Raw genomic sequence first — 12,833 nt, forward strand, 5'->3', positions numbered from 1 at the left:
ATGACGTCACACGACAAGCCATAATAAAAGTCTTCTTCTGAGGTTAATGGCGGTTGGCAGACCAACTTGCATGGTGCATTCCCGCCACCTACTGGATAGAAATGTGGAGCGCAAAATGTAGAAAAAATCATGAAAACAAATAAATATTAAAATAAAATGATGTACGAATGGAGAAGATAAGATTACCAGAGGGACGAGAAAACAGGGGGCTATTCCATAAAACTAGCTTACAGAAAAAGCCAGGCTTATTTTGGTAAGTCAGGTTTATTAATGGCAGATTCTGTTTCATAAATCAAATTTACAATAGTTCAAACTTAGTTACCCTGGCAACTTATGCTGAAACTAACCTGGTCCAGGACCGGCTAACGCTCAGGCTAAGTCTTAAGTTCAAGCTTAATATATATATATATATATATATATATATATATATATATATATATATATATATATATATATATATATAATTTTTTATGTTTTTTTGGCCCACCCTGAAGTTCCAAGCTGGAGCTGGGCCTGATGATTAGTGGATTAAAAAGTTTTTCAAAATGGTTTTAAAATGTTTAGATTAAATGTTTTGATCAACTCCAAATACTGAATATATGTTTGTCTGCGTATTTGAGAAAGTGAAAAACGAGGGAGAAATTTATTAGTAAGTCATTACTGCAAAGGTAAGTGGTAAAAAAGCTAAACAAAAAAAAGACTTTTATTTTGGCTTGGCGTGTGACGTCATAAGGCTGCGCCGCTCCCGCACTGTTATTTGACTGGAGAAAGGTTTGTTTTAAAGCGTGTACACTTATATAAACGGATTGATTAAAGTTTCCGTTTTCATTCAGTGCTTAATTTTGTACCTGCTGTTGACAATATTGTTTTAACACTTTATACAACGTAATACTATTTTACTCACAGTAGTGAGGGCTATTGTTTGAACAACAGAAAAGTGAGTAATAAGGGTTTTATTAATATTTAAGGTTTGATTTATCAAATGGCATAATGTCATTCCATTCTAAGTATACATCACTATATATAAGAAAATTAGTTACGTTACTAGTTTTAATCAGCTCATTCTTGGCTATTGTTTCTAGCTCAGACTTACTCTTTTGAAGCAAGTGTTGAAGAGAAGTTATTTTGTTTCTGTTCATTGTTTTATTCATTTTAAACAGGACATTTTTATTGTTTTGTTAATTTTAAACAGGATAAAGTGTCCAAACACAGAGAAAAACTCCTGCTGAAGTGACTGATCTCCACACTGTTATAAAGATGGCGTTTATTAAAGAGGAGAGTGAAGATGTGAAGATTGAAGAAACATTCACAGTCAAACAGGAAGATCTGCAGGAACAAACAGGTTGGTTTTCATTCTCAAAGACCAACTCAGTCATTTGATCCTCATTCAGATATATTTTAATAATAAGAATACTAAAGTAAACCTTGTAGCCCTGAGTGTGCTGCCTAGTTCTCCTAAATGCACATAAGCACTCATTGAAAGACAGGAATCAGTTTCTTTCTTGTTACTTGTTATTGGCCTTTTGTCATTATTTTATGTATTATTAGTCTCCCATTTTCTCTACTTCTTAAGGTTATAGCATTTCTCGTTCTTCTACTGTTTGTAAATCGTTCTTGAGCAAAGGCGCTATATAAAAAAGTTTAACTTAGCTGACGATATTTGACCTACAGTATTCCTATAGTATATTATAGATATCTGCCATAACAGTGATATTGTTGGCTTAGTACTTTCCATCTGCATATGTCACGTTGATTACAATTCCGACTTCTTTATGGCTTTAAATTTGATTCTAGTAGTTGTTACTAGTTCTCACAGTATTGTGTTTAAACAGGGCTTCTGCGGACTCTTAAAATGTCTTGAATTCCAAAATCCAAATTTTTGGCCTTGAAAAGTCTTAAATTTACTGAAATGTTGTGTTGTAGGTCTTTAATCTTTTTAAACAAGTCTTCATTTTCCTTTGTTCATGTTTTGTTACCCAATCTGGTCAAAACCCACAATCACCAACAATCCATCTCAATAAAACTTTAAACTTTCTATTCAAAAAAAGGTCATTTTAACTTATTATAATGCTTTAATCATTTTCCTTACAATAACATTTAAACGTGCTCCATGTATTCACTGCTGAGGACATCGACCTGGACAGATTGTTGTGCATAAATTTATTTTATTATAGTTTTTAAAACTTTAAAAGCATTTGTTAATTGGTTTTTTATTTTAAATAAAGTTTATGTTGGAAAAAAAGTGTGTGGATACAAATAAAGCTTGCTTATTTTTAAACAATAATTAAGATATTTTGCTAAGAAATATCTAAAATATTTACATTTTCTATCTGGGCCATCTGAAAAATTCTTTGGCCTTTAGCCCTTTATGAGTCTAAAATTTCATTCATATTGAAATTGTCTTTAAAAGTCTTAAATTTAACTTGGTGACACCTGCAGAAACCCTGGTTAAAAATATGTCAGAAAACGCGGATGCCCCCAATTTGAAATATGCTGAATGAAATGGACACTAAAATAATTAATTATTATAAAACATTGTACAGTATTGTAAACTATATGATGTTGCTGAGGGATGATGTGAGACAAAACAAATTATAGTGGAACAATAACGTTTAGCATTGCACTGACTACAACTGGTCCCCAGACTAGTCTAAGGCCGTACTCACACTAGGTACAGTTGCCTCAAACCGGGCCAAAGCACGCTTGTCCCCCCTCCCGTCTCCCCCGACGGCCCGCGCTCACACCATATCGGGCCTCGGCACGCTTACGTCATCGCTGCTGCGCTGTTCAGAAGCGCTCTCTATGGCAAGCCTTTTTAGCATTTAAATCTTTGTTCTGACTCCATAAATATATTTAGAGATATCTCTAATCATATTTTGACTAGTCATAATTATAATTCGACTAGTCAGAATAACAATAAGAGATATCTGCAATTACAATTGTACTAGTACGAAATCAGATTGGAGATATCTGCAAATATATTATGACTAGTCATATTCCTCCATTGACTTCCATTGAAAAATATTTGCAGATATCTCTAACTGAGTTTTTACTAGTCATACAGATGTCTTTAATTCGTAATATTTAGAGATATTTACAAATATATTTGAAGATATCTCTAATTAATTTACTAATAGTCGAATTACAGTTGTAGATATCTTGAATTGGATTTTTGATGAGTCAAAACTCATTTAGAGATATCTGCAAATATTTTTCAATGGAAGTCAATGGAGGAATATGACTAGTCATAATATATTTGCAGATATCTCCAATCTGATTTCGTACTAGTACAATTGTAATTGCAGATATCTCTAATTGTCATTCTGACAATTCGAATTATAATAATGACTTGTCAAAATATATAATTATATCTCTAAATATATTTATGGATAGTCAGAACAAGGTTTAAATGTTAAAACGGCTTGCCATACGCTCTCACTCAGCAGCACAGTGGAGATTTCTCTAGTTATATCCTTTCAGTCGTTTGTTATGCAGTGACATGCTGTCAAATATTTCGCCAAACAGTCCTTAGGGATGCGGGGACACACAGTCAGATATTTTACCGAACAGATCCGCCACTTTTGGCGCTCATAAACAATCAAAGCTCTCGTGCTGCAGGAATGAGGAGGTCTGCTGAAGGCGAGCAGCTGGCGTGCTGTGAGGAGTTTGCGTCTTTGATAAACTACGGCAGTTTGCGATCACCGAACAGTAAGAATGATTAATAAATCCATATCAAACAGTCCCTTAAAAGTCACGTCTTGCTTTCGGTTTCGGGCTTTGGCGCGTTTCGCGCTCACACACAAGCGTACCGCGCCAAAGCCCAAGTATACTGCGCTCAGGCACACCTCTTCCAACCGGGCCAGGGCCGGCCAAGTGAACCGTGCTTGAGCCCGATTCAGCACACTCACACTTCTCAAACGATCCGGGAAACGGGCCTGGGCACGGTACGGATGGCATAGTGTGAGTAGGCCCTTAAAAGGACTTTTTCTGCTTACGGAATGGATTACAGCATGCTGATGATATGCAAACATTTGAGTGTGACGTTCGTCAGTATTGACCACATTCTTCACAAACCAGCAGGCACGTCATTGGAATCTTTTTGCTTGAGATTTTTTTTTAAGGATGAATTTTTAGATCCTAAAAACAGAGGCTGTTTCTCAATATGCGTTCTTCACCCAGGTGAAAAAAATATAATTAATATAATTAACTCATAAATATAATTAAATGCAATTAAAATACACTAAAATACCCACAAATACAATTTTAGTACATTGTTATTTTTTGTGTTAAATAAAGGTTTGATGGTTTTACACTATAAATATACTAATTAAAAGTATGTTTATACTTCAGTAGGACTTGACAAAAGTATACCAAATACCAGAAATACTTAAATAAATTTTTAGTGTACTACAATAAAGTACACTACAGAAAAAACATCCAAAAGAGTTTTATTAGTGTGTTTTTTAAAAATGTGCTTTAAATGTTTTGCACATTAGTTGATTTTAGTACACTGTTTACATACTTATCCTAAATTTAAAATAAGTTAATATATAAAAAATTTATTAGTAATGTATTGTAGTAAAAGTACATTTTTCCAAAAGTTGTACTTAAGTGCACTTAATGTGAATGCACTATTATCACTAACACTTAAATAGATTTTGAGTGTGGTAATTTTAAGTTTACATTAAATTGAATTTATTAAAAATCTATTAGTAATGTATTGTAGTAGAAGTACATTTTCCCAAAAAGTCTATACAAAATGTAGTATTTTAACCAACAGTACAGCTACACAAAGCCTACTGCTTTACCACATGTTTGAGAATAACAATAATAATCGCCCATGCACTCATAACTTTTATTTTTACATCTGCAGAATCGTGAGAAAATCGTGATCTTTATTTTAGGCAAAAAAAAAATCACTATTCTCATTTTAGCCACAGCATATAATTAGAATAATTGTCTCATCCTCCAGTTCAGCTATAAACAGTGGAATATTCCCATCAGGCTCCAGTAAAGAGTTGATTGAAGGACAGCAAAAACATGAGTGATCCAGAACCCTGCAAAATTAAAAATGAAGACTCTGAACAACAAATAGGTTGGTGTTTATACCTGATCAGGAGTGGCACGGGAGGTTGTTGGGCTTCAGCCCTGATTGTTTGTTCCAAAGTCGGTTTAAGTTTTGTCAAAACGTAGTTTTTCGACATATTATTCAGAAATGTTTTAACCGGTTCATTATTGCTTTCCCACAGGATCAAAAAGCGATATCAGCTGTGCTTTCTAAACCTCTTTATTTTTTTTAAAGAGTTTTTTCTTTGTTTTTATCAGAGGCAGCCCCACAGCAGTAAGTGCTTTCTGTCTCTCTTTTCTGAAAGCGAGTTTACACACACCATCATCCTGCATAGCCACGCCTCTTGACAGTCACTCAATGCATTCGTCTCATCGCTGCACCACAATTGTACTTCATGTTTGTTACCTGCTTTAATTTCGTATTAAAGTAAGCTTGTTGGAAATTCTGAGGAGAATGTTGGGTTGCTATTGTAACTACACACGCAAGAGAGTCAGGCACTCTTGTCTTGCTTTATTTAAGATTTACCTCAGATTTTGGCTGTCAGTTCCGTATGATCTGACGAGATGCTACACGCACAGGCTGTTCTGATTAGCTGTGAGTTTTGATTGGTTGATTCAGGTGTATTTATGTGAAAGTGAATCTGACAACAATAAATTATCATCAGGAATAAAACCACCTGTTTTTAAACCTGTGTTGACTCTGTCGAGCTGTCGCTATAAAGTTAGGTCTGCTACTGTTGTTTTATACTGGGTAGGCTACTTTTATTTATTTTATTATAACAATAATTTGCTGAAAATGATGCCTTAAATGAGCAGGATTTTGAGGGTAATTTAATCCAAATGATTACAGCCATAACTATAAAAAAAACATAACTTGTAATAAAACGGGCAGGGATTAGATGCTAAGAATCCCATAGTTGATATATAATTTAAATTTTGATTTCTCTTGTCTAATTTCTGCATGCACATTTTTCCACTTGCTGCTCTGCCAGAAACTTTGCCGCTGGAGAGCACCTTCAGTAATAGTTTAAACATTTGTTTAGAGATGGACCACAAGATGTGCTCAACAGAGTGGCTACATGTGGTGAAAAATGATGGCAAAGCTCAGTGTAAATATTGTAATGAAAGTAATAAGTTATAAAGCAGAGTGTCGCGACCAACATGACAAAGCATCTGAGGTTTTTTCACATACTTCAAGAATGGCTTGTTAGGTTTATTGTGCTTCCCGCAGGTGCAACTAACAACAGTTGTACATTTTAGTTGAACTCTTTGAGCGTGATGAGCAGTTCAGTGTTAGTTTTTATTTCAATATCTTGAGGTGAAACTAAACTGCGCATTTTCTCCGTCTGTCTAAAACAGAAGGATGCTCTGCTGAAGCACGCAAGCTTTACACTCCGTCATTAATAACTTAACTTAACTGTTGTATTGGAGTCTAAATAATATATGAAGTAGAATGTTTTAACAGTCCAGATGTTTAATCTTTTCTTTTTGCAATTTTTAAAAAATTTCTCTTCTGCAAATTAGATTTTTTTTAAACTGCTTGATTCTTTAAAAACCAAAAGCAGCGTCCGTCAATTGGTGTTATTCCAGAAGATACACCTTTGTGAATGTCTTATTTTGTGTATAGTCTTTAATGTGCTTTTTTATAATTTTATTGAGACGCAAATAGGGATAATCAATAGGGATGTCCCAATACAACATTTTAACTTCTGATACAATACCGATATTGCAGCCTTCAGTACGAACCAACGCAAAGATATAGGCACAAATCATGAATACTTTTCTTTTACCTATTTCATTGAGTGGAATTAATGAACAGCTAGATCAAACTGAGAACAAAAGTCAGCAACAGTAAGTATGGAAATAACCAATTTATTAACTATTGGTTGCATAAATGTGAACCTTTTACATAGGAATATATATAAAATAGTTAAAGAATACATATTAAGACCCTGAAAAATATCTTAATTGAAGAAACAAAATATATTTTTTAAAGTGCAAAATACTAGTTAAAGGTCAAGTCAGTTATTAATTTATTTACCATCAGTAAATGGTAGAAACAGCTGAGAGCACAAACATAAGAAAAAAAACATTGTTATTTGAACAGCTGCTAAAGGTTGAGTGTCTAAAGTTTCAATTTTACACACAGCTTCATGATGAATTTTTGATCCAGTTTCGAGCAAAAAAAAATTTGTTTACACAGGGGAGCAGATATAAGTTTTTGGAAGGTAATAAAAATGTGCAGTATGGTTAGTACAAACATTTACATGATCAGATCTATTTATTCTGTGTTTGTATCATAGGAAGATTGTGGCTGTATCAATGTACCCAAACAAAACATTATTAATTTTATAATAATATATAAATTGCACATATTATCTTTAACATAAATATACTTGCAGTGGCTTGATTGTGGCTGTTCTTCACAGCACATACAATAATGTGACTTTTAAGAATAATTTTATTTTTCAAAATTCAATTTATTTGCATAATATATTGCACAGATTCCACCCAACTGCCCACATGAGAAAAGTATGACAATGTAAATAAAGACAAAACTACAAACTCATGTGCAAAGCTGACACTGATTATCAGAGCAATTTATATTTCTGTGTATTTTAAAGAAGAGTTAAATATGGAAACACCTCTAATTAAATTTTCATTCTGTCTGAAGGTAAAACCATTCTTTCTTTTAAACTGTAATGGCCATTTCAATTCATGAAGTTCATTGAATTGAATCTGCTTAAATGTGTACATATTAATGGACCAAACAAAATATGATCTGATTCATTTTACATTTAATGTGCAGCAAAATCACTGAGTGTGTTTAGTCAATGTTTCCAGTGTCTTTTCATTTTTCAGCTTTTGATGAGAGTTTTTAAGACTGATGTTTTATTTATTTATTTCAGACGTAATTGAAGAGAATAAGGGGAGTAAAGATGAGGAACATCATGTCAAAATTGAGGAAAAAACTCATTTAGAGACTGATGATATTTTGAAAAGGAGAAATAAGAATCGTTTCACCTGCACTCAGTGTGGAAAAAGTTTAGGAAGAAAAGACAATCTTAAGATTCACATGAGGATCCACACTGGAGAGAAACCATATGCATGCACTCAGTGTGGGAAGAGTTTCATCCGCTCATCACACCTTAATGAACACATGAGGATCCACACTGGAGAGAAACCATTCACATGCACTCAGTGTGGGAAGAGTTTCAGCTGCTCATCACACCTTAAACAACACATGATTATTCACACTGGAGAGAAACCATTTGCATGCACTCAGTGTGGGAAAAGTTTCAGCCGCTCATCATCCCTTAATCACCACATGAGGATCCACACTGGAGAGAAACCATTCACATGCACTCAGTGTAGGAAGAGTTTCAGCCGCTCATCATCCCTTAATCACCACATGAGGATCCACACTGGAGAGAAACCATTCACATGCACTTTTCTCCCCATAGACTTCCATTCATATGCACGTAAATGCTTTAGACCGGAAACGCAAGTTTCTGCGTCAAGTTTCGCAGTTCACTGCCTTGCAAAGTACAATATTGGTGAACTCTGACCTGCGAAATCACATCACTTGACTGTGTAAGACCAATCGTAGATCAAAACACGAACTCTATGGGCAGAAATTTAAAATATGGACCAATCGCTAGGGTTGGGTATCATTTGGGTTTGTTTCAATACCGGTGCTAAATCGATACTTTTAAAATAATACTGGTGCCAAAATGGAGCCTGAACCAATACCCTTAAGCCACATTTATGGTGACTCTAGAAATCTTTTTTATTTGACACTCTTTTAAAAATAATTTTAACGAACAGTATAATTAAAGTTTAAAGTAAACGTCATTTTATAATTTATATATTTGAATTGGATTAATGTATTTCCTTTTGAATATTTGCAGGCAGGGGTCACTTGTACTTTTGGGGGCACATTTTAACATATATCACAACATGCTTTAAAAAATATTTAAAGTCATTTTTTCATGCATCACTCTGCAGTCTTCAGAAACGATGATTAAATAACTTAAACTCAAAATAATCTTCCTTTTTAATTTATTTGAAAACTAACTTTGTACTGGTGTACAAATACCTTAAGAAACACATGAAGACCCACACTGGAGAGAAACCATACACATGAACTCAGTGTGGGAAGAGTTTCATCCAATCAGCAAACCTTAATGAACACATGACGATCCACACTGGTGTGAAAAAGTATATATGCTTAAGTGTGAGAAGACTTTTATTACAGTACCAAAATTGAAACTGCACCAGACAATTCACACTGGAGAGACCGTACAAGTGTTCACACTGTGACAAGAGGTTTAATCAGTTAACACATTTGAAAACAGAAAAGAGGATTCACACTGGAGAGAAACTGTACTGATCTGATGAGTGTCTACAGTGTTTTGCTCATTCGGCGCAGCTTAAGAAACACTTGAACAAAAAGTTGCACACATGACATGAATGCAGCAAAACCTTTTCTCATGTGCACAAGATTTTTCATGTCTGAATAATGTTTGAAAAGGCTGAGTGACGATATACTGTTTTCCAACACTCTTACACTGCAGTAGGTGGGGTTGTAAATGTTTTTCACTTCTCGCGTTTACTGTAAACACAGTAATGGTGAATGAGAGAAGAACAGTTTCATAAACATCTGCCAAACACCATCTCTGTGGCTTAAAATCTCTTTGCAAGTGATTGTACTGGTGCGGATATATCTTTACTCTACTCTCCAGTGTATTCATGTGGCTCAGGGGTGCTCAATCCTGTTCCTGGAGATCTACCTTCCTGTACAGTTTAGCTCCTACCCTGATCAAACCCACCTGAACCAATTAATTAGGACCTGAAATCCACTTGATAATTACAGACAGGTGTGTTTGATAAGGGTAGCAACTGAAATCTGCAGGAAGGTAGATCTCCAGGAACAGGATTGGCCACCCCTGGTGTAGCTAGTGTTGTTTTGGATGGTGTTCTTTTTCTGACTCCCTGAATGAGAAACAAATCACTGGGAAGACACCGCACATCAAAGAGGGTGGAGCTCCAGGACGGTTAGTTTGCAGTATACCAGGGGCCTCATGTACGAAGACTTGCGTGGAAATCTTACTAAAACATTGCGTACGCACAAAGCTGTAAATGTGCGTACGCAGAAAAAAATTCAGATGTATGAAACACTGCGTACGCCGAATCTCACGCATATTCTTTTGTACATCTGAATGAATGTGAAACTGAGCGCAACATGCACGAGCACAAAACCCCTCCCTGCCTCCTCCCCCGTATGAATATGCTAATGACTATGCTAATGGCAAAACCCAACGAAAAAGCAACGGCAAAATCAAGCAAAAAGAGAAACTTTGAACAGAATGTGAACTGGAGGTGCTGCTTTCGGAGGTAGACCGGAGAAAAGCGGTGTTATTTGCAAGTTTGTTCTCCGGAATTAACAACAAAAGAAAAAAATAGAGTGGGAGAGTTTAGCTGATACGGTTAACACAGTTGGGTCTGAACATCGCACTGAGTGCATTTAAACAAGAAATAGTGTGGTTTATATCTGTAAAATGTTGCAGTATGCTTTGTAGTCTCAGTGGCGCACCTCATAAGAAGCATGTGAACATGTTCTGACATGTTAGAGCATGAACTCGGTTCGAAATCCAGCGTCTGATGAATTCTTTCTTCTTTTTTTTCCCCGCTACATATCCGATTTTGCCCACTATTTATCACGAGAAAGACAAGTAGGAATCATCAATAAGTTTGTGCATCATATTTTATTTGCACATTTATTGAATGGAAATGTTTCTGATTCACACATGCAAATTCATCTTCAGATAGTGTCTTTATAGCAATGTGTGTGCAGTAGATTGCTCAGATTACATTGGGAAAACAGGCGACTGCTGCAAATTGTGCTTTAATGTTTAGCTGGTCAACTGTATGGTATGGAAATCTTACATACCTACTAGATGAACCCGTCTCATACAGCTGCCATTGCAAGGCTCAGACACTTTGTAGAGAGGAATTTAACACAACTGCCTCTAGGAGTCGCCAATGGAAATAAAACAGACACGCACAAAAAATGTGCGTACGCCTGCCAGAAAGCTGCCGTGAAGCTGCGCACATTCCCACGTTCAGTTCATTGTTAGTAAATCCAAACGTGAGCGATTCTGAGCGTGAAACCTGGCGTACGCAAAGTTTTTGTGCGTACACAGCGTTGATACATGAGGCCCCAGGGCCTCAAGTTTAAAAAGGCCATTCAATTGTCCTGTGTTGCAGCTTTTATGAGTAAAGTTTCTTTACTTTTAGATTTAAGATTGTTTCTAGTTTACAACATTTACTTTTTTGAGTAGAATACAAACTTGATGAATGTTTTATGATGTAGGCAGAGTGACGGGTATTAAGTTTACAATATTAATACACTGTGATGATCCCAAGACTCCAGATTGGAGTATGTGGTAAATCCTGATTGGATGCCTGCATTACTCATCATTGGGTGTATAAAAGTTGTTGTGTTGGCTACCCCAGGATGCTTGTGGCTACTCAGGAGTCCTCATGTCAAGACCTGCCATCTCATTGACTCTTTAACCTTATGGTTTTGTTTTGCATCACTTATATCATGTAGTTAAAGTGTTGTTGTTGGGCTGGACAATAATTAGATATCAATATATATTGCAATAGTTTTTTTTTTTTTCAATAACGATGATATGAGTTTTAAACCCATTTCCGGTATTTCGATATACATTTGCATACGTATGTTTTATTATTATATATATATATATATATATATATAAATATATATATATATATATATATATATATATATATATATATATATATATATAAGATCTTTTACCTTGTATCTGTCACGGTTGCAGGTTTGTGCGCTTTTCCGGAGTGTATGTTTGATCACGTGGGTTTGTTTTGTTTTGGTAGTCCATGTGTATCTGTTATGCTCACGTGACATGACGACACTCAGCGGGGATGATTACTCACCAGCTGAGGCTCATTATTAGCCCTATATCAGGGTGACGTTTCTATGTCTCTTTGTCAGTTCGTTACATCTGTTCTCATGTGTGGTGTCTGTGCTCAGGCCCCTGAGGAGATATTTCTGGACCCTGTTTTCCTGTCTGTTCCTGCCCTGTGTTCGTCGTCCTCCTAGCCTGTCACTTCCTTGTTTGTTTATTTTGACTTGGTCAAATAAACCTTATATCACTTGCAATTGGATCCTATTTTGACTCTTATTTGTTGAACGTGACAGTATCATTTGTAACTAAATGACTTTCTGTGGTCAAAATGAGCGTGATGTCACTTGCGTCACTTGACGTACATCATAGACACGCACGCTGCCACTGCCAGCGCTCAAAAGTTGGTTAAGCTACTCTGTCGCAGAAAACTACAAAATGTGTGCCCTGAATACAGATATAGGGGAACAAGCTTCCACAAGTAAGAATGCAGACGAATTAGTTGATGAGAGAGGACAGACGAATGTATTGGTGTGAAAATTGTTTGGCTCTTTAAGTTCAGATAAACTTATAGTTTCGGTGCAAAATGTGCGGGAAAGTGGTGCCGACTAGCATCGGGAACGCATCAAATCTGTTCCGCCTGATAGAACATACTGCGAGTCAGAAGCAATGATAGAAGCTGAGGCATCATAAAAGTTTAAGTCAACCTGTCACCTCACCATCCACCTTCCCGGCACCAAACACAGGTGGCCATGAGGCGCTGTGTAGGATTTAAATAAAGGTGCATAAAGACCTATAAATTACTCTCAT

At 35.8% G+C, this 12,833-nt stretch overlaps 2 protein-coding genes across 5 annotated transcripts in view; both read left to right on the top strand.

Moving 5' to 3' along the window:
• LOC137491081 (uncharacterized) overlaps positions 1-12,833 on the top strand; it is a 554,517-nt gene that overhangs the window by 421,961 nt on the left and 119,723 nt on the right. For 2 of the 4 annotated variants that reach the window (XM_087248573.2, XM_087248571.2), the window contains exon 1: positions 1,193-1,342. The exons of 1 other annotated variant lie outside the window; for it this stretch is intronic. Coding sequence is in view for 1 of the 3 variants with exons in the window: in XM_087248567.2 (XP_087104693.1) it covers positions 1,258-1,342 (85 nt within the window). In the remaining 2 variants the exon portion in view is untranslated. Of the gene's footprint in view, positions 1-720; positions 938-1,192; positions 1,343-12,833 lie in introns of those variants that run through there. One more of the 4 variants, XM_087248567.2, reaches the window with a different exon arrangement.
• Positions 4,913-8,950, top strand: LOC141381846 (uncharacterized). Its single transcript, XM_087249506.1, has 2 exons — positions 4,913-5,095; positions 7,977-8,950. The coding sequence occupies exons 1-2, from the start codon at positions 5,041-5,043 to the stop codon at positions 8,633-8,635; spliced, it is 714 nt and encodes a 237-aa protein (XP_087105632.1). The 5' UTR covers positions 4,913-5,040; the 3' UTR covers positions 8,636-8,950.

This window comes from Danio rerio, chromosome 4 (assembly GCF_052040795.2).
Source record: "Danio rerio strain M-AB ecotype USA chromosome 4, GRCz13ab, whole genome shotgun sequence".
NCBI classification, from domain to species: domain Eukaryota; kingdom Metazoa; phylum Chordata; class Actinopteri; order Cypriniformes; family Danionidae; genus Danio; species Danio rerio.

Coding starts and splice junctions, on each gene's coding strand:
- LOC141381846 (XM_087249506.1), top strand. CDS start 5,041: ATGAGTGATCCAGAACCCTGCAAAATTAAAAATGAAGACTCTGAACAA. Junction 5,096..7,976: donor AGACTCTGAACAACAAATAG/GTTGGTGTTTAT, acceptor TATTTATTTCAG/ACGTAATTGAAGAGAATAAG.